The sequence below is a fragment of the Urocitellus parryii genome, chromosome 11 (genome assembly GCF_045843805.1).
Source record: "Urocitellus parryii isolate mUroPar1 chromosome 11, mUroPar1.hap1, whole genome shotgun sequence".
Classification (NCBI taxonomy): Eukaryota; Metazoa; Chordata; class Mammalia; order Rodentia; family Sciuridae; genus Urocitellus; species Urocitellus parryii.
In genome coordinates this window covers 928,211-948,809 of record NC_135541.1, presented here as the reverse complement: position 1 = coordinate 948,809, position 20,599 = coordinate 928,211, and the positions used below count along the sequence as shown (strand labels likewise).

Here is a 20,599-nt window from a genome sequence, read left to right as displayed (position 1 = left end):
TGGAAGTCACTCCCAGAGCTGGCCCCCGGCCTCAGGGTCAGCCTGGCTGGAGGGGTGCGAGTTTGGAGGACACCGTCGGCCTCCCAGCCCCTCCCCCAGAGCACTGGCCAGGTGGGCCTCTTGGTCTCTTGGGGCTCCTGGGGCCCCAGGGAGCACACAGTTGGGATCAGTCTCCCAGCCTGGCAGCAGCCACCCTGACGGCGCCCCGTGACCACAGCTGGCCTGCACACGGCAGCGTCTACCGTTCTCTCTGCAGTCAGAATTTCGTGTCCCTGAGGGCGCCGGCCTTCAGACAATAGCCCTTTCCTTTCCACGGTGTGGCCTGATAGAAGGAGTTTGCACACAGGGTGGACAAGCTCAGGGCAGTGCCCCCAGGCCGGGGCCAGCAGGGGAGGCAGAAACCCCATGATCAACACGCAGGAGGCATCGGGCATCTGACCGTGACGGCGGAAGAGAACCCCGGAGCCGGGGCAGCTGAGCCCAGGGCTTCCTCATGACCTGAACCCATCCAGTGCTGGGTGAGAAATGGGTCACAGGGCCAGGGGGCTGCGATGGGACCCACCACGGTCATCCCAGCCGCAGGCACTGGTGGCCTGGGCCCCGGGACGTGGCCTGGATGCTGCCCACGAGGGGAGGAGTGGAGAGAGATCTGGGGAGACCTGGCTGACGGGCAGACGTGGGGGAAGGAAGGATCGAGGAGCAGGTGGAGCAGGGAGGGGGGCCGGCCCCCGAGGCTGTGCTGTGTGACCTTCTGGGGATGGCAGCCCATGTCTGCTGCAGGCTGGGCTGGCGTCCAGCTCAGGGGCTCACATGAGTCAGTGTGGTTGGTTCTCGCTTCCACAGGAAGTGAGGAGCCTGCCCAAAGAGGGCCCAGGGGCAGAGAGAAACTGACCTGCACCAGGGCCAGCCTGAGCCAGGGGCAGTGAGGGGGCGGGCCAGCAGCAGCCAGGAGTGTCCAAGGGAAGAAGGAGGCCCAGCGAGGTTCAGCTGATTCCAGGAGTGCCTGGACGATGGCCTCCTAAAACCCACCTCCAGCTGAAGGAGAGAAGCCCGTGGAAGCAAGCTCCTGCTCGGGGCAGTTGCCTCGGAAGGGACGCCACCTGCCCCCCGGAGGGAAAGCCACTTCTGCAAGACCTCTGCAGCCCGCCAAGCCTTCGCCAGACCCTGCCCCGGAGGACGGCACTGTGTGGGGCTCCTGGACAGGCCCAGCTGCCCCCACAGCTGCCCCACGCCCGGCCCTGTGTCGCCAGCCACCCCTCACAGGTGCTCTGGGCGTGGCCTGTCAGAGACCACCCTGCTGCGTGACCAGCTGTCCACTAGACCGAGGAGTGGAGGAGGCAGCGACCCAGCTGCACTGCTCTTCAGGGGCAAGGGGCAGGGCTCTCGGCAGGGGAAGGGCTGCCCTGGGGACAAACGGACAGAGGGGTGAGGGCCCCAGGAGTCTGGCCCAGACGAAGGCAGTGCCAGGGAGGGCGGCAGGGCAAGGGGCAGCTGGAGGGGTCCCAGAGCCACCGTGTTTTGGAGGCAAAGTCAGTGACCTCGTGCCACTGCTGTGGCACAAACTGCGGGGTGGAGGGAACAGGCTGGGGGTGACTGGGGGCTGACCCCCGCTTCTGACTGCAGCACTGGGGTAGGAGCCGACGTCGGGGGAGCGGTGGGCAGATTTGGGGGTGGCGTCTGACGTGTGTGAGATGGACACGTGGAGGCAGCGGGTGGTTAGCAGCAGGGAGAGTCCGCGTGGTCAGCGTGGCTGGTGCAGTCGCTGCGGGGAGCAGGCATCTGGGTGCGTGAATGGAAGAGCAAAGCCCAGCCGCCCCAGGGCCCTCGGTGTGGTCAGGTGGCCTTGCTGGGGAGGGATTCCTGGGTCCACAGGAGCCGGACCTGGAAGGTTTCCCTGCCAGGACGGTCCCCGCTCCCCCTCAGGTTCCTCTCCCTGCCAATTCAGAGCACCCTGCTCTCGTTCCCCTCAGCCAGGGATGGCGGAGGGGGAGTGGCTCTGCCGTCCCCAGAACAGGCTCTCCTGGGCCCCTGGTGCTCCAGGTTCTCTTCCTGCCGTGCCACCAGGTCAGGGCTCCCGGAGGGCCCTGGGGTTGGGCCACGGCTCCGCGGCCGGCCCATCTGGGCAGGGTGACAGGGCTTCAGTCTCTGGTTTCATGAGATCTGCCTGCAAATGCCTGGCCCAACTTGGTGGCCCACAGGCAGCAGTCACCGTGACATTCAGGGAAGGCACGGCTTCAGACAGCGCAGGTGAGCCTGCGGCCGAGAGGTGGACCCTTGGGGCTGGGTTTGGACACACATTTATTTGCTCAGCAGAAACTGTGTCCCTTCTAACCCCGCACCTGAGAATGGCAGGTGGCAGGTAAGGCCTGAGGTGCTGCCAGATGTGAGCCCAGCATCATCGGTGCTCCCCAGCTGGGGCCCGCCGGGCGGTCACCACCCAGGGAGGACGCGAATGGCTGGGATGTGGGTGAAAGCCGGCCTTGGCACTGCCAGAGTCATCCACAGATACCTGGTCCCGTTGGCACCCTCGGCCCGCAAGGAGCCTGCAGTGGGTGAGGAAGTGGAACCAGGCCCTGGCAGCTCGGTGCCCACTGCTGCCCAGGCCACGAGCAGCACAGGGACAGCTGGGGAGGGGGGAGGAAGATGCAGATAAGAACTGTCCTTGCCAAAGGCGGGACGGCTTTGGATCATGCACCAGGAGATGAGATTAAGACACCTCTGAGAGAGATCATCCCCCCACCTGCAGCTCAGACGTACTGTAGAGGCCTGGCTCCCCACAGCAGCTCTGTCCCTCTCCACAGAAGTGGGACCCAGGGAGGGGACATTAATGCCTCCAGCCCTGGGAACCCATCCAGAGCACACATGAAAGACACCCCTCTGCTCACCCACGACTCACCACTCACCAAGGGAACCAGCCCCAAGAGCCTCAGTGGGGTCCTGCCTGCAGACCCCGCCCCGTCTGTAATGTCCCCTGCCTCTAGTGAAGCTGGGTCAGACAGACTGGGCCCCGGCCAACCCCTCTCCAGGCCCTGCTCCATCCCTGCCTGGGTGCACCCCCTGCTCCACCTTCCATCTGCTACCAAGCACCATCCCTTGTGTCCCACTGTGTCACTGCCTTGGGGACCCTCCATTATGGCTGAGGCCACTGTCCTCGCCCAGGCTCCCCCTTCAGAACCTCCCTGCCTCCAGCCTTCTCAGGAATATCAGGGTGGAGGCTGTCAGGAGGGTCCTCAAGCCCAGCCCCCATAGGAAAGTGGTTTCTGATGCATGTGCATGTGTGTCTGTGTGTGTGTGTGTGTGTGTGCGCGCGTGTGTGCGTGCCTGCGTATGTGTGCGTGCCTGCGCGCGCCCATGCACACACCCCGGGGGCTCCCAGGACCTCTGCACCAGCCTAGCATGCAAATGCTCACCCTCTGCCGAGCTGCTTTCTGTATCAGAGGAGGAAGGGGGTGCTAGGGCTGCAGCCCCAGTGGTGGGCAGGCAGCACCCCTGATCCGCCACACCTTGGGACCCTGGAGAGGAGGGAGCCAAGATGGGCAGTGTCTGCAAAGGGCACCAGCCCTCTGCCCGCTCCAGGTCTTCTGGGGCTGCCCCTGCCCGAGCTCCTGCCTCTATCTGCGGTGGTTGGGGCCTACAGGAGGCCCAGCTGGAAGCCACATTGGAGCAGAAGCTTCCCATCTCGCCCTGTGGAGAGCAGAGGGCTCGGCTCGGCTTTCAGGGCTGAGCACCAGCCTCTCTGTCCTATGTCCCTGCCAGGCCTTAAATAAAAGCTGGACACCTCGGCTGAGAGAAGTGGAGGTGCGGCCCACCCCAGCCCAAAGCTGACCTACGGGGAGCTATGCTGGACCCCAGACAGGGGCGGAGGTGTGGGACCCCAAATTCACCCACCACAGAGCCTGCCTGCCCTGTCCACACTGCCCTGTCTACAGTTCCCTGTCTACAGTTCCCTGTCCACCCTCCCCGTCCACACTCCTGTCCACACTCCTGTCCACACTGCCTGTCCACCCTCCTGTACCCTTGGCTGGTACAAAGTGAGACACAGGACAAAGGTCCATCCTTTGCCGGGTTCCACCTTCTGCCCACATGGTCATGGGAGCTGGCGGATGGCCAGCGCCCTGGGCTGTCTCCCAGCCCATGTGGCCATCTGCACCCAGCCCGCCCCACGCTGGAGACACACTTCAGAAGAGCTTTGTGGAAGGTTCTGGCTGTCTGTTTCATGACTCAAGCGTCCTTCCTTTCTTTCCTCTCAGCCAGGGGAGGCCAGTGCCACTGTCCTGAGGACCTTCGGCAGCGGGTGGAGCAAGGCTGTGCTGAGTTTCGGGACCTGCTCCTGGGGCCCCCTCCCGCTGGACGCCAGCCCTTCCTGTTCCTGCACAGCCCTCATGAGGTAGCACAGGCTCACTGCCCACACAGTGGGCATGTGTGTCCATGGAGCCCCTGGCCAGGCCTCTCTGAGCCTGCTTCTGTCTCCTCCTGTCAACCCTCTAGAAGGCTGGCAGTAAGCCCAGAGAGATGCCCACCGCCCAGGAGGCTGCAGGAGGCAGCAGGTAGGAGGTGGACCCCACTCCAGGGGTTCCAGAGGGCCAGCTCTGGTCTTCCCACTCCAGGTCCTGGGGGAGCCTTTGGCTCTGACCATCCCCTGGGCCTGGCCCTTTGCACCCCACATGCCTCAGTCTCCCCTGACACAGAGGACTGCACAAGCAAGGGGTCTTCCTGGGTGTGACCAGGAGAGGCCCACGATGCAGCTGCCCAGAAGGGGTCTCTTCCAGGGACTGGTGGTGGAAGTGCAGCCCCACTTGTGTCTGGCTGCCAGGGGAGAGCGTTCGGCCTCCTGCAGCCTGTCTCAGGAGGCTGGAGAGCCCTGGGTGGAGCAGAGCCAGGGGGCTCCCCAGGCTTCACCCAGCTGGGGAAAGGTCCACGCGAGGCAGGGGCACCTGGGGAGGGGCTTGCGAGCTGGTCAAGTTTCCTCAGCATCTATGCCAGGCCAGGTGCAGTCAGGCCCAAGTGGGATGCCATAACCAGCCCATTTTACAGAGGAGGAAACCGAGGGTCAGGGTCTCAGAGTTCACCAACAGCTTGCCCAAATCACGTCTGGATTTTTGTCTGACAACTGGAGGGCTGCCTGTCAAACTGGGGGGGAAGCGAGGAGCCTGGCGCTCCTATTGCCGGACTAAGACCCCCGGGCAAGGTGGACCCCCGCAGCCCTCAGCACCTGCAGGCCGGCCCAGGAGCTAGGGAGGACGGGGCGGGTCTCTGGAAGAGCAGCGGGTACCACCGCCACCCGCCAGGGGTCCCCTCTGACCTCCGCCTGATGGAACCCGTAGGATTCTGTGAGATTCGGGATCTAATGAGAGGCGCACTCTGGCGACCCGGCTGCGCAGCGTCCTCCCAGCCTGGCGGGGCGGTCCGAGGTGGGCGGGCCTGGCGGAGGTGGGGGCGGGGCCGGCGGAGGTGGGCGGAGCCGGCCGAGGTAGGCGGGGCGGTCCGAGGTGGGCGGAGCCATGCGGGGCGGGCGGGGCCGGCCGAGGTGGGCGGGGCGGTCCGAGGTGGGCGGAGCCATGCGGGGCGGGCGGGGCCGGCGGAGGTGGGCGGGAGCGCGCCGCGAGCGCCTGCCTGGGGGCTGGGGACTGCGTGGAGAAGCCCAGGGGAGTCTTCCAGGGGAGGTTGGGACGGAGGCTGCAGTCCACGCCCGGCTGCTGCTCCGGCGATCAGACTGCTCGTCGCTGACGCCGGGGGTGGGCCAGCCGGGACCCTGGAGGCTGGCACGGTGTTGGCGCGCTGACAAGCCTTTGATGCCCTGCGAGGCGGGCGGCGCTGGGACGGGAGCCGCTGCCAGCGGGGTGCATCCCCAGGCGGCTCTGAGTCACGTTCGCGAAGCTCGTTTCTCGCAGCTGAAGCTCTGACAGAAACAGCCGAGATCCGGCCACTGAGGGGCTCCTGTCCGCCCAGTGGGCCTGAGGGGCCTGGAGACGCTGGTCCCAGCAGGAGGCTGCTGCTGCCTGCTTCCTCCCCAGGAAACGGAGGGGCCCCAGCTTGTCCTGCCGCCTGCCCACCCAGGGCTTCCAGGAGCCCCAAGTTAAACATCCACACACTGGGGTTATTGTGACCAGGGAGGACGGGCCGCACATCCGACTTTCCAGCTCTTGAGTGGGCTTGTGCCTGGCAGCCAGTCCCCACGTCTCTCCCAGCCTCAGGGGTTCCTGGGGCTGTGGTGCTGCGCTGGCACCGGGCTGGGCACAGGGCCTCCTCCAGGCCAAGGTGAGGCCGGTTTTCCCTGGGAGCCTCTTCGCTCTCTGTAGCCAGAGTTTTCTGGATTTAGATACCCCAGAGCGATTTTTAATCCTGAGTTCTCCCAGAGTTGTTCTCCCTCTAGGGAGGGGGCCAGCTGTGAGGTGCACCCCTGGGGCCCTGGCATGGCTTCAGGTTAAAGACGCCTCTGAACATTCCCGTACCAGCTCCCCAGGCCTCCCTCCAGCCCCGTGGCCTCCACTGCCCACACACTGCACACTGACCTCAAGTCACCTTCCAGGGACTCCCCAGTTCTGTCCCCTGGGGGCCACTCAGTCTCTGTGGGTGTTTGTGTGACACCCTTGCCTAAGAAGAAGGGGGAGCCTCAGGCAGGGCCCACCCCAGCCCCATCCCCAGAGCCTCCTGCACTCCCACCAGCCCCTTGTGGCAGTCGCCAACCCAAGGACCCCACCTTGCAGAACGCAGGAAGCCGTCAGAAGCAGGAGCACCTTCCAAGCCCACCTCTGGTCTGCACATGAGAAACCCAGGAAGTTCTGAAGGTGTCATTCCTATGAGCCCCTCTCCCAGGCAGGGTGTGCCAAGGGCTTGCTGCCCACCAGTGGCCAGGCAGGGGCTGAGGGATGAATGTTCCTGACACTTTGTCCAGGGCAAGACCCCTGTGGTGTGGGAGGGAGGCAGGCCAGGGTCTCCACTGTCCTCAGGACTCAACCCTCACCAGCAGGAGTTTGAGCTGGGATTCTGCCACCAGTGCCCAGAGACCCTCACTCTCACTGTCCACACCAGGAGCAGCTGCCAGCTGACCTCTCCACCCTGCTCACCTCTGCACCTTGTGTCTAGAATGTTCTTGCCACCCCACCCAACACAAGACCTCCCCTTTCCAGCTTAGTGCCCAGTTCCCGGAGGAAGCCCCTTTCTAGCTCTTCCAGGGGCCCTCAGAGATCGCCATCACTGGTGACCCCCCATTTCCCTTACGTCCAGCCCAGCCAGGTCAGTCACCGCCCCTGGGATCACAGTTCCTGACTGTGCCTCCTCGCTCTTCCTTCCCACCCTCCTACCCCCTTCCTCTCTCCCTCTGTCCTTCGTCCCCCCTTCCTCTTTCCCTCTCTTCTTCCCTCCCTCTGTCCCTCCTTCCTCCGCCCTCCTTCCTTCTCTGGTCTGACTCCATCCCAGAGTGAGCTCCTTGGAGGGAGCAACTGTGGGTGTGGAGAGGAACAGGGGACAGGGGAGCCTGGTGGCCTCACCCTGTGGCAATAAACAGAGTTCAGCCCCCAAACCTCCCCCCAAGGGATTCAGCCCACAGCCACAGGACCCCAAGGGCCATGGCTCTGTCCCTCTGGTGTCCCCAGAGCCACTGCTGGGATGTTTTCCCTCCTTTTTCTTAATATTTATTTTTTAGTTTTCAGTGGACACAAATCTTTATTTTATTTTTATGTGGTGCCGAGGATCAAACCCAGCACCCCGCGCATGCCAGGAGAGCACGCCGCCGCTTGAGTCACCTCCCCAGCCCCAAACCTCTCGCCAGTGCCTTCACTGGCCCGCAGACCTAAGATGTGGGTATTGAGAGGCTGCAACAAACTGTTACAATGTGTCTCCTGCTTGGTAATCTCAGCCAGTTGGCCAGCCTTGGCTCCATCAGGGTTCCAAAGTTAGGGACAACTTCACCAGGCGATGCAAGGCAGGCGTACATGTGAGGCTTCCAAGTGGGGACACCAGCTCTGTTCCCTGTGTGCCACCCAACTGGCCCAGCAGAGCTACTCCTCATACCTTGCCGGCAAAGGTCAGGCAGGCCGTGGGCCGCCTGGGAACCTTTCCATCCCTAGGGCAGAAGCTCAGTTTCCAGTGGCCTAAGTTGGCCTGTCAGACCCGATGGGCTCCTGCGTCATCCCCTAAGTGGCCAGTGAGGAGTGGTCAGGTCAGTGGCAGCCTGCCTGGCATTTAGCATCAATGGGAAGAGGCCAGCAGGACATGGGAGTCGGCTTCTGTGTCCCTCCCAGGAGGTTCGAGGTAGGGACAGAGCAGAGTCCAGGTGCTGCCATCCTGCAGAGGGGCCAGGTGTGGGCCAGAACAGGTGGACTCACTCTGCCGCTGGCATCCAGGAACAGTGGCCACAGGTAGCCAGGCTGAGCTACAGTCCCGGGGACCCTGTGGCCCTCATAACTACAGTGTCCCCTCTCTTGCCACTCTGTAGACGGATGCCACCCTCAGCACCCAACGGCCTACTGGGCAGAGCAGGCAGCTCACAGCTTCCCTGCCTGTGCTCACCTGCTGGACACCCTGGACACCCCAGCAGACCTCACTTATCCTCCCCCAAAGCAACCTTTGCCCACATCAGCAGCCACCGCTGTATCCGAAGATTTCCAACTATAGGAGGGAGTGAGAGGGCGCCCCTGCACCTCCCAAGAGTGACAGGGACACACCAGCCTGAAATTCCAGAGGAGCAGCTGGCTCTGAGTCACAGGAGGGAGGAGGGCCGAGTGCTGGAGAAGCCCTGGCCCCTGCCTCACCTCCACCATGCTTCTGTAATCTCTCCTGGGCTAAGAAAAGTTACCTTTGTGTTTCCTGAATCCGGGTCTCGATGGAGGAAAGAGAGGCAGAGGGTCCCACAAACACCGTGCCCCAATGTGGGCACAGTATCTGGGCATAGAGGTCCGTGCCTGGCTTGCCAACCCAGCCTCACGTGTGAGGCCTGCAGACCAGGTCACGGTGTGCAAGATGGCCTGACGAGGAGAGCCTGCAGCAAGGGCCCCACATGGACAGGCCAGTGCAGAGGTACTGGACCCATCTGCTAGGAGACCATAAGCACCCTTACTCCTGCTATTACTCCTGCCTCTGATAAGATCAGGGCCACCCCAGGCCTTGCCACGCAGAGTCCAGGCTGCCCGTCTGGAGCTGCAGACCTGAGGGGACCCTGGGCTCCAGGAGGGCTCCTGTTGCCTCAGGAGGGGCTGCTTTGCATCCTCAGAGTCCAGGCCCTGAACTGCTGCCTCACCATGCTCCCTGTGCCCAGGACTGGCTCAGGAGAGGGGAGCCGGGCGGGCGGCCTTTTTGAACTGGTGGGTGGAGGCTCCCCCAGACCCGGCTGCCTGCTTCCCCGGGAGGGAGCACGTTTCTGTGGAGGGCCCCCGGCTGCATTCCTGCGGACACATTCCAGGCCCGTTACGGAATTCCACAGCGCGACCAAGAGCTCTTGTCAGTCCCTGAGTGACGTGAAATCGTGTCAGCTGCAGAAAACGGACTTGATTTAGTGGACGTGGCCCTGATTTTTCCCAGCCGCACACCAGCATTCCAAAGAGCAGCACAGCTCTGCCTGCATTTCCCCCAGCAATCCTAATTGCAAGCTGGGTGATGGAAAAATGCGTCTGCCTGCAAGCCCATCAGCCCAGCCTGGTCCAGTCAGCCCGGCGATGTGCAGGAGAAGCTAGCCCTGGGTGACCTTGGGCATAGTTGCTCCTTGGTGGCTCTCAGCAGAGGGCCAGCTCTCCTGGTGCCTGACACACGCTGGAGGCTGACAGAACCCCTTCTCCTCTCCGGCTCAGAGAAAAATGGGTTTAATTAAGACTTCCGTGATTAGTCATTTAATCAGTCATTAGGCCAACACAGATGGAGTCAATTAATTTTTTTTTTTTTTACTTCAAAAGATGATGTTGCCAGCCTGCGCAGCCCCTCTGAGCCGACCACGGGCGACCACATGCACCTCACTCCAGCCTTGCGTTCCCTCCAAAGGCTGCTGCACTCCTGACAGGGAGACACAGTGTCCTGGGCTCCCACCTTCCTCAGCCTGGAGATGCAGGAGGGTGGCCACCAGCATGAAGGGCAGCCCAGAGTGGCTTCCAGCTGGCCACAGAATACCAACCCCCAGGGATACTTTGGCCAGGGCGGCCAGGCTCAGGGGGCCTGGAAGAGGATGGGCACAGGGTCCTGCTGAGACCTTTCTTTGAACATGGGCCCTGGTCAGTGGCCATGACCAGCAAGATAAGGCCCAGCCATGGAGCAGCCACGCAGCCAGGGCCACGGGGCACACCAGACACGTCTGGGCCCGCGACCTGAGGAGCTGACTGTCACAGAGCCCAGCACCCTGCCAAGCACAGTGAGGGTCTGCAGACCCCCTGGAGGAAGACCCTGGGATGGGGGGCAGAGAGAAGCAGCTTGTAGTGCCCGTCCCCACCCCCGAGCACAGCAGAGAGTGTGATGGCCATGGGCGCCACCTCCCCCAGCCTCCGAGGAGGTGACCTCTGCTGAGTGCCTCCAGGAAGCTGCAGGCTGCGCTCACCTCCCGCGGTGAATGCTGAGTGCCCACCTGGGCACCTTGCTCCTCTGTGTCCCACACAGGTCCAGCAGGGGACCTGGAGCAGGTGTTTTCTAATTATCTGTAGAACCCACCCAAAGTGACTCTAGGCAGGACCCAAAGAGACCCACAGGATGTGGCCACAAAGCCCGCAGGCCCCGGCCTGGCCTGCCCACCCCTGCAGCTCTCCCCAGGTCCTGTCCCTGGCTCTTCTCCACGTGCTCAGAGACAGGGCAGGGATGAGCCCCGGGGCCAGGCACCCCAGGATGAGGAGGGGCTGGGCAGTCCTGTGGGTGGCAGCGCCTTGTTAGGGCGAAAGGGCAGTGACAAGGGAATCTCAGGGGCTGTGGGACTGAGGCCCCAAGGTCACCAAGGTCACATGGCCTCTGCTGCCCGAGCCCCCACCCCATGGGAAGCTCCTTCAGGTGGAGGGTGGCCTGGGTCCTCACTTCTCCACCTAAGCCCTGTCCTGTCAAGCAGGAATGATGACCCCAGCAGGTGTGAGGCCAGCCGGAGCAGCTGGGCCCGCGGGCGAGCACACCCGGCGCCCTAACCCGCTGGAAGAACAGCCCCGCGGCAGATGGAGAGGCCCAGGGGGCAGCAGCCTCAGCCCTGGGCACGCCATCGCAGGTCTTCCAAATGGGCCACTGAGGTTGACAGCCTGCTGGGGACAAGCTGCTGGTGGCCCTGGCTAGTCCTGTCCCTCGGCACCAGGCCCAGAGGTCATCAAGCCCCTGCCTTCTGCTGCCTGGAAATCGGCCACAGAACCATGGGGGGGCTACCCTGGGCTGCACGGAGGCCCTGAGGGGGCGAGTGCCCTGGGCAGAGCATGGGCCATCCTCCCTGGAGAAGGAGCCTGAGCTGAGACCGTGTCTGGGAACCAGGCTGCCACTCACCCAGGCCTCAGGCCCCCGCGGCTCCTATTCCTAGGGGTGCTAAGGAGGCTGTGAGCCTCTCCAGCTTGGCCCAAAACCAGGGCCCTGCTGGGCTCTGGCAATTAGCTGACTGTTCTAATTTTGGAACTTTTTGTCTGGGCTCTCCCTGGGGCTGCAGAAAGCCTGAGGGTGCAGGTCCCCAGAGAGCAGGCTGGGAGCACCCTCAGGCTTCTCCCAAGCTTCCTGCCCTCCCGCAGCCGCCCTTCCCAATTCCTGGGCCCACTGGCTTTTTTTTTTTTTGGTACTAGGGAGTGAACCCACAGGCGTTTAACAATGAGCCCCAGCCCCCCATCCCCAGCCCTTTTCTTTTTAAAAACAAAAATATTTTATTTACAGACAGGGTTCCGCTGAGTTGCTAAGTGCCTCTCTAAGTTGCTGATGCTGTCTTTGATCCTCCTGCTTCAGCCTCTGGAGCTGCTGGGATTATAGGCCTGTGCCACCACACTTGGCCCTCCATCGGCTTTTTTAAAAATATTTTTAGTTGTCGATGGACACAATGCTTTTATTTTATTTATTTTCATGCGGTGCTGAGGATCAAACCCAGTGCCTCACGCCTGCCAGGCGAGTGCTCCACCACTGAGCCCCCACCCGGGCCCCCGCACTGGCTTTTGACTCAACAGCTCCCAGTTCCCTAAGCCAGCGTCCTGTGCCCATAAGGGCCGGGCCAGCCCCAGGGAGCAGAGGCAGGTGCTCCTGGGCCCATCCCCCAGATCTGGCTCTGACCCCAGCTGCTCAGGTGGCTTCTTCTCTGGATGCCCAGAAGCTGGTCTGCCCCGAGGAGGGGACCCCTAACCCCTGAGTCAACACCTCCCTGGCCTGGCCGCAGGGCTGCCACTGGAAGACAGGTCTCAGGCCTCGCTGTCCAGCCCCTGACCAGGTCAGGCGCAGGGCCTGTGGGGGAGGATGTCCCTGTGCCACAGGCTGGTAAACCGGCAGCAGCGAGAGTTAGCCAGGCCCCTGAGCGGAGCTGCATGCCCCAGCCTTGGTACCCAGCCCCCTACGTGGCCCAGGGATGCTGGCTGAGGAAGCTGGTCTGCAGCCCTGGGGCCTCCACGCCACTGGCCTGGGAGACGGAAGGGAGCGGGGAGGTGGCTCCGTCCCTGTGTCTGCCCCAGGGGCCCAGCAGGAGAGGAGCCCCCGAGGCCAGCAGAGCCCAGGTCAGTGCCTGCAGGAGAGGAAGCTGTGGAGGCCAGGGGCGTACCACCAGAGAGGACCAGAGGAGCTGGGGACACAGGTGGAGCTCAGGGGGCCGAGGGGGCAGGGCCCTGTGGAGCAGCTTGGAATCATCAGCCCCACCCTAAACACCACCGACAAGCCTCGAGGCAACACCCGAGGGCTCAGGATCTCTAAGTGACTCCGGGACCTCAGGAATACTTGCAGGAGCCCAGGAACATCCAGCACTCCACCAGGTGGAGTTGGCAACATCGGGCACGGGACCAGAGATCACCGCACTAGCCAAGAATGCAAGCCACAAGTAAGAAAAGCCAGCAAAGCTGGCCCAGAGATGAGGAGGAGAGGAGGGACGGACGGCTGGAAAGAGGGGCCAGTGTAGGACATCGAGGGCTCGCTGCCCCGGGCCAGCAGGAGCTTGCAGGAGGTGCGGACACCTGGAGGCCTGGGGAGGGGCTCCTGGCCAGGACAGTCTCATGCCCCAGAGACCCCACCGTGGCGGGGGCAGAATTGGATGAAAACTGAAGACTTGAGATCCAAGGACCCTCAGGACCCCCAACCACGGGAGCATGAGAAAGGAAGGAAACCTTGAAGGGGGTCATGGGGACCCAGGGGCCCGGTGCTGGAGCTCTGAGCCCACCCTTGGACACCAGCCCTGCGTGGCCCTGGCCAGCCTTCTGCCCCAGCGGACTCCAGGGATGTGTGGTTCTGACCTCTCCTGCCTCCTGGAGGCTGAGCCAGGCTGCACACACAGCGGGTGCCCAGCTGCTATCTGGGGTCAGCGGAACCCCTCCCTCACACTGCTGCGGCCCTGCGTTGCCCTCTGCTCTCCCGGGCCCAGCCTTCCAGGTCTCCACGGAAACTGGCCTCGGGTCTGACCACATGTCTCCCGCGCCGCTGCCCGTTAATCGGAGCCCCCCAGGGCTCCCTGCCCCCAACGCCCGGCTCTTTCCTGGCTCTGCCTCGGCGTTCTCAAAGCCCTGGGGGTGCTTTAAAAACTCTCTGGATTCTTGTAACCCCGTTTATTTCTCTTAACGCTGGCAGCCTGACAGACTCTGGTTATTCTTAGTGCTAAATTATTTATCTCCCTTCCCCTCCTCACCCGCACTCCACGATCTTTAACATGGCTCCTGGGGCTCAGCAGAGGCCCATTTTTCCCCCACTCAAAATGAAGTAATTTTAAAATCTTTTGTCTTTAATTTTTTATCACCCAAACCATGCATGTGGTATTTGTTTATCAAGGGGTCGAAACCTGGCCAGTCACTGAGTCCCGGCACTCTCCGCCTCTAGCTCTGCCTTGGCCATGAGCCACTTCGGGGCCCTGAGTGACAGGAAGTCACTGGCCTCGGAAGGCAGGGGTGGAGGAGGAGGAGGCTACAAACAGTACCAGCCTCCGGGCTCCCCAGATCCCCTGGGACGGACCTCAGGAAACAGCCCAGCCAGACACACCGGCCCTCGACCTGGAGCCCACACCTCCAGGCTGGGTGGCCTTGCCAAGTCAGCCCCTGTCGGCTCATCAGGAGGCCAGAAGGCCAAGAGCTCAGCCAAGGGACAGATGCCGACCACACCACCTGAGGGCTCTGCTGGCCGCACTTCCCTCCCTGAAGATGGCCGACCGCCCTGGCGGGTGGGACAAACCCATCATCCCTCACTGAAGCTCAGAAACCACCTGGATCCCAGCAACTCAGGAGGCTGAGGCAGGAGGACTGCAAGTTCCAGGAGAGTTTAGCGAGATCCCGTCTCTCAATAAATACATGGAAGGGCTGGGGACGTCGCTCAGTGCGGCACACACACCCCTGGGTCAAATCCCCTCCTACCACAAAAAAAGAAAAGAGCCCGACGGGCAGGACCTCGGAGCCCCCTCCCTGGAACCTGGGTCAGCAGCCAATCTTAGGACAGGCTCTATCCACCTCAGGGGCCGGGCAGTCTCTGGTGGCCAGCGTGGCCAGAGCGAGGTCACACCCCTCAGCCGGAGCCATCTCCAGACAGGAAGACTCAGGCAGGACTGGCCACTCTCCCACTCTACCTGCCAACTCGGCTTCCCCGACTCAGGAGGCTCCACGTGACACTGGCCCTCTGTCCCGGCGGGGGGGACAGCCACAGGTGGGTGCTTCAGCCTGCCAGCACCCAGCTGCCTGGTGCCCCTTCCGGACACAAGATAAGCACATCCTTCCATGCCTCCAGCAGGCTCTGGGCCTCGCCGGCCCCAGGTCGCTGGTGCTGCAGAAAGCACTCTGCACTGCCCTGAGCCCCCAGCTGCCCAGAAGCTGCACCTCAGTTCTGTGAGAAGGGGGGCGGCCCTGGACACAGACTGTGTCACCCTGCTGCCCAGCGTCCCTGGGATTAGACAAAGGGCTCATTCACTGAGGCCCACAGTCCATGGAGCAGAGAGCCAGGCCAGAGGCCACCCGGGGACTCTCTCCAGGAGTGGACACCGTAGCGGTGCCAGAGAACTGTGAGCACTCTGCCTCTGCAGGCAGAGGTGGGACCCCAGAGAGCAGCAGGGCACATGTGCCTGCCCGGTGGCCCACGGGGACACGGGTCTCTGCCTTCCTGGGGCCCTCATCACCCCTTCCCGTTTGCTGGCCCTGCTTTGGGTGGACGCAGCTCAAAGAGGGGCCCGGGAAGGACTCTCAGGGAGCTCTCTTCTCCCCGCAGGCCTGATGGGACCACGGCAGAGCTGGTGGCAGACGCATACCCAGGTAGGCAGCTGTGGTGGCCCACGGTCAGGGCCCACGGCCATTTGTCCACATCTGGAGAGGCGGGCAGGAGTACAGCAGGCACCCCAGCCAGCCAACCTGCTCACAGTGGACGCTGGGGCTGCCGGCAGTGTGGGGTGTGGACCCCAGGCCCTGGGCCTGGGAGATGGGGCCTGGATGGGGAGGGGTTCCGGCTGCTGGAGGGTCGGGCGCTTGGGCCCAGGAGCATTGGAAGGTGATGGGAATGTTCCAGAAGGGAAGAGAGCCGCCGGGGGAGCCATCTTGCCATCACAGAGGGGGCTGCCATGGCGGTGGCCAAACGAGCAGAGGGCTTCCCTGCAGTGAGGCCATGCAGGCTTGGTGGCAGGTCCAGGGAGACCAGGGGGACTCATGTTGGGCCCCTGTGGACGGACACCGGCTTTCCCAGCAACAAAGCTCCTCCTGCCCTCGCCCTCCTGACCCCAGAGGCCTCATAGGGCAGAGCGAGGGCCTGAGCAGCTGTCGGACAGAGCTCTTGGGGCCCAGTGACCCCTGCAGGCAGCTTCAGGCCTGGGCTTCTCCAGGAGCCTGGACCTCAGCCCCACCCTCTGGGCCCAGGCCCCAGGCCCCAGACAAGCTGAATGCCTGTAGCTTCCTCAGAGGAAACGGACACCTGGAAGGGCTGGGGGACGGGGCAGCTGACGTGCGTCCAACAGAGACAGGCTGCCTCTGTCTGCCTGGCCCACAGAAATGGCTGCTGCCCTGCGGCTCCAGGATGGTGGCTGGCGGCCAGCAAGATCCAGGGCCCAGCCCCACCTCTCCAGAGTCTGGGACGACCTGAGACATGGACGCTTCACACGGCTAGGATTGCTGGCAGGCCCGAGGTCAGCTGAGACAGGGCCACCACTCAGTCCCAGGTCCACAGCCCCCACTGTCCAGCCGCCCCAGAGGAGTGCTTAGGCTGGGAGAAGGACCAGGATTTCGGGCAGGGTCCCTCATTGCTGGACAGCAGCTGTCACGTGGTCCACTGCTGAGCCCCCAGGAGGCTCTGAGGAGCCCCGGTGTGTGCGCTGGGCTCCGGGAGGAGCACCCAGGGTGCTGGGGGTCAGCACCCTGCTCTCTCCCGTAGAGCCGCAGACCCTGGGAGAAGGATCATTTGCCTGGGACTCATTCCCAGAGCTGTGGCAGCTCCGGGAGTGAGGGGCCACCCAGGGGCCAGGTGACACCAGACCCAGGCCTTAGCATGTGGCCACCGCCGGAGCCCCCTCCTGCCAGCCTCTTCCCGGTGCTGAGGACCGGGGTCAGATCAGGCCTGCAGCCTGGGTTCCCCGGCCACTGCCCAGCTGAGCTCACCCTGGCTCCACAGCCAGCCGCCCTGGCCGGCTAGCGCAGCTGCGTGTTCTGAGGAACGCCTAGAGACAGGCTGCTTGGGAACACCCTGGCCCGCTGGGGAGGCTGACCTGATGCTGGCCGCCCGGCTGCAGAATGTGTCCCTCCCCCCAGGCGCCCCAGCCCAGCGTGCAGCCCCCAGAACCGTGGCTTCTTCTGACTCAGGGAACAGACTCCCGGCCCCTGAGCCCACTCTTCCTGCCCCAGGAATGTGCAGGCGTCCCCAGCCCCCGCCCGGCCGCCCAGGAGAGCGGCCCGTTTTTCCAGGCCTGGCGTCTGGAATGTCGATCTGCTCTGCTCAGCTGCGGCCACATTCCTGGTGTGAGCTGGGCCAGCCTGGGGAGCCTTTTCCCTGCTCTGGTGCCAGCCCCGGCGGGCGCAAGGGAGGGGGAGAGGACCGTTTCTATGGCAACCTCCCTTTTTGTTATTTCTTATTTTCTTTTTTATGGTTTCTCCAACTTTGAAGCTCTCCAGACAGTTTACAGACTGCAGAAAGGAAAAGTCGTTTTCCTGCTCGGGAGCCCCCCAGCAGGCAGCCCTCAGGCTCCCCGAGTCCTGGATGGCCCCTTTCCCGCATCGGGCTGGGCCGGGGGTGTCTAAACCAAAGCAGACGCGCCGGGCCTCAGCGGCCTGCTTCCTTCAGACATTTTAGAGGAATCAAGTAATTTTCCTCCTGAAAAAAGTAGGAAAATGTTTCCAGGAGAATCGCTGAGCCACATGGCCAGTTAGCTGTGGGTGGACCCCCAGGGCCAGTCGGCTGGGGGTAGATCCATAGGGCCAGGGCTCTCCCTCATCACCTTCTTCCAGGATCACCCACTGACCGTCCAGGGGGGTGGCTGCCGCGTCCCAGGACACCTGGAGCCCCAGGTGGGCACTGGGCAGGGTCCTGAAACAGGGTGGCAGGTGAGGATCACAGGCCGAGGGGCCTGGACAGGGTGGGCAGGAGCCTGGGCGACGTGTCCACCAGGGGCCCCAGGACCAGCTCCACCCGTTCCCTGCAGGGGAGTATGTGATCCTGATCAATGACGTGACCACCCCGCCCTTCCTGGGCCGCACACTGCCCACTGCCTTCAAACACCTGCGGGTCTTGGCCAAGGGGACCGGCCAGAAGCCCCAAGACCCTGAAGCCAGAGGCAGCTCGTGACACACCTAAGAGCGCAGCACCTCGGAGGCCACCTTCGTCTGGAAGGCAAGTTCCTGCTGCCTCCCCAGGAGCCCATGTCCCATGTCCCCGGGTGGCCTGAGCAGCCTGGGTGTGCAGGGCTGCCCACGGGAGTCCCGTGGCCACTGGCTTCAATAAAGCACTCCACACCAGCTCCTGAGTGGCACGTGCATGGCCCTCCCAGGTGCACAGGTGGGTGGAGCTGGCCAGCACCGAGCTGGGAAGTCAGAGAGGTCCCACAGGACAAGTGGGGTCACTTCTGCACCCCGTAACTGGGGCCTTTGCTGCTTGGCCAATGCCCTTTGAGGCCTGCACATCTGCCCCATCCAGGCCCTGCCCAGGCCAGAAGCCTGCATTCGAATTCTCTGCCAGCTCAGGCTGGGGACAGGGGTGGCCCAGCTGCCTCTGCCAGGCACTGCCCACCCATGCCAGGTCAGGCTGCAGCAGCAGCAGGCAGTGTGTCTGGGCACCACCTGCCGCGGTGATAAAGGAGGGTCGTCCAGGGGTTTCACTGCTGCCCCTGAAGGGCATGTTGGCCACTGAGGAGACCCAGGGAAGTTGGCCACTCGGTCTACCTGGATGACCCCTGGAAGGGCCTCCTGGCTTGGCCGTGCCCTCCTGGACTCCGTGCAGGCCCTATATGCTGGCCGTCTGTGCGCTGCCTCACCGCCTCCGCCTGATGCCTGCTCTCCTGGTCACTGCCGGCAGCCAGCTGCTCAGCTGGCCATGCACCACCTCCCCCAGGGAGGAGTAGGCCACAGGGGCCCATCCAAACCCAGCTCCTGCCAGCTCTCTGCGAGGTGGCTCTCCATCCCCAGCCACAGCCCCCTGTCCCTACCCCAACAATTGTCCCCTGTGCCCACAAGGGGCAGGATGCTGCCCTGGGCCATGCTCTCCTGCCCCACACACCTGCCTCCACCTGCCTGCACAGCAGCCTCATCTGGAGAGGCCCAGCACCCCGTGGCTCTGGGGTGAGCAGAGCTGAGCCCCAGGTGCACCCGCCCACGGGGAGCAGGGCAGGCAGTCCTTCTCCAGGGCAAGGTGGCATTTCCAACCTTGGGCCACCCACAGGCCATAGCCCCTCTCCACCAAGGCATCAGGCTCCCGTGCCTGACCCTGGGCACCGGCCACCAGCCTCCTCGGCCGTCGGTGGGGTTTCAGACTCCCTTGCACTCAGCGCCCCCCACACCTGGGCTGCACCCACCTGGCCATCTGCCTCCGAGGAACCAGGAGGGCCAGGAGGTGGGGAGCCGTGCGGGCGACTCGGGGCCACACCCGCCAACCCCCACGTGACTGCCCTGGGCACCCTCTGCCCGGTCTCCCCTCAGACACAGCGAGAGGTGCTCTGCAGCTTTTTCTTTTTTCTGCTTCAAGATGAAACCACATTTCTGTCCAAAGAAAAACAAAGAAAATGATGTTTCAATTTAGGAAGGAAAAATTGCTGGGAACGGCAGCAGCTGCTGCATCCAGCGTGTGGAGAGCGTCCTTTGGTATTTAATTCCCCCAAAGCATGCGTGGTTTTTAAAGTCACAAACCCACGGCAGGAAGCTCAGAGCCACTGCTCCACCCCGGAGGCACGGGGGCGGGTCTGCGCCTCCAGAGGGCTCCCCTGGGAACAAGAGGCCAGTCCCGGTCCTGCAGGCTCAGGCCGCGGCTCTGCAGGAAGGAGGCCCTCTACACCTCCTCCTTCCCAGGGCCAGCAGCCACCCAAACCTGCCTGTGGGCCTCAGAGCATGGGGGGCTCAGGCAGGACACTCGGTCCTCTGCCCCTCGGCCGAGACTGTACCCAGGGCCTCCTGCTCCCAGCCTGGAGCCACCGAGGTGGCTGTTCACTGCCAGGTTGTCCTCTGGCTGTCCCTCAACCCCTGCCAAAGGGGTCCCAGTGACGACAGCAGAGGTGGCCGTGGACGGGCTCTGCCTCTTCCAGCTCAGTCCAACTCTGGGCCTGGCCAGCACCCCCGTGGGGCCAGAAGACCACGTCCACCTCAGCCCCACCTTGAAACTTCCCCACAAACTAAATACATGCAAATTTTCAATTCTCCGACAATGGAAGAGGCCAGAGGAGAAGGGCTCTGTCCCGGACGCAGAAGGTGAGGGAGAAGAGCGGGTCCGCAAGGGGGCCGAGAGGGGCAGGGTCCTGCCCCAGCTGTGGACCAGGAAGGGGTGGTGGTGGGCCAGGCAGCTGTGCAGCTCAGGGTCCCTCCCACCCAGGTCTGCAGCATGCCCCCAGGAGAGGGCAGGGCTCCCTGGGGCCAGCCCGGCCAGCAGCGCAGGCCCTGGGGACTCAGGGAGGCAGCCAGGGTCCCCTCGGGTCCAGGCAACCTCTTGGGCAGTTCGGAGGTCTGGCAACTCATCCGGAGGGCCCTTCGCCGTCCTGGGGTTTGTGGGGATGGTGCATTCTCGCCCACAGGCCGTCAGCTGGTGGGCCCACTCAGGAGTCCGCCTGGCCCACCCTGTGGGAGCCACTCTCCCACGGCCCACCCACAGTGGCCAGAACTAGCAACTGAGTGCTCAGCCTAGGGCAGGGCCAGGCAGGGGGACCATGTCCAGGGGGAGGACCGGGTCCAGGCAAGAGGACCGTGTCCAGGAGGAGGATCATGTTCTGGGGAGGACCAGGTCCAGGGTGTGGCCTGTCACAGCTGCCCTCTGGTTCTGGCCCATCTTGGTCTGAGCACTGATTCCCGGGGAGCCAGGCCAGGCCTGACATAGCTCCCGTCTCACCCCAGGTGGC

The 20,599-nt window shown here is 63.6% G+C and overlaps 1 protein-coding gene across 1 annotated transcript in view; it reads left to right on the top strand.

Annotated features, from left to right (window-relative positions):
* The window catches only part of Morn1 (MORN repeat containing 1), a 49,440-nt gene extending 31,590 nt beyond the window's left edge, over window positions 1–17,850 (top strand). Inside the window, exons 11-14 of the mRNA XM_026380502.2 lie at window positions 4,251–4,387; window positions 4,489–4,547; window positions 15,298–15,341; window positions 17,708–17,850. Coding sequence (XP_026236287.2) covers window positions 4,251–4,387; window positions 4,489–4,547; window positions 15,298–15,341; window positions 17,708–17,850 — 383 coding nt within the window. The remainder of the gene's footprint in view (window positions 1–4,250; window positions 4,388–4,488; window positions 4,548–15,297; window positions 15,342–17,707) is intronic.
* The last annotated feature ends 2,749 nt before the right edge of the window (window positions 17,851–20,599 follow it).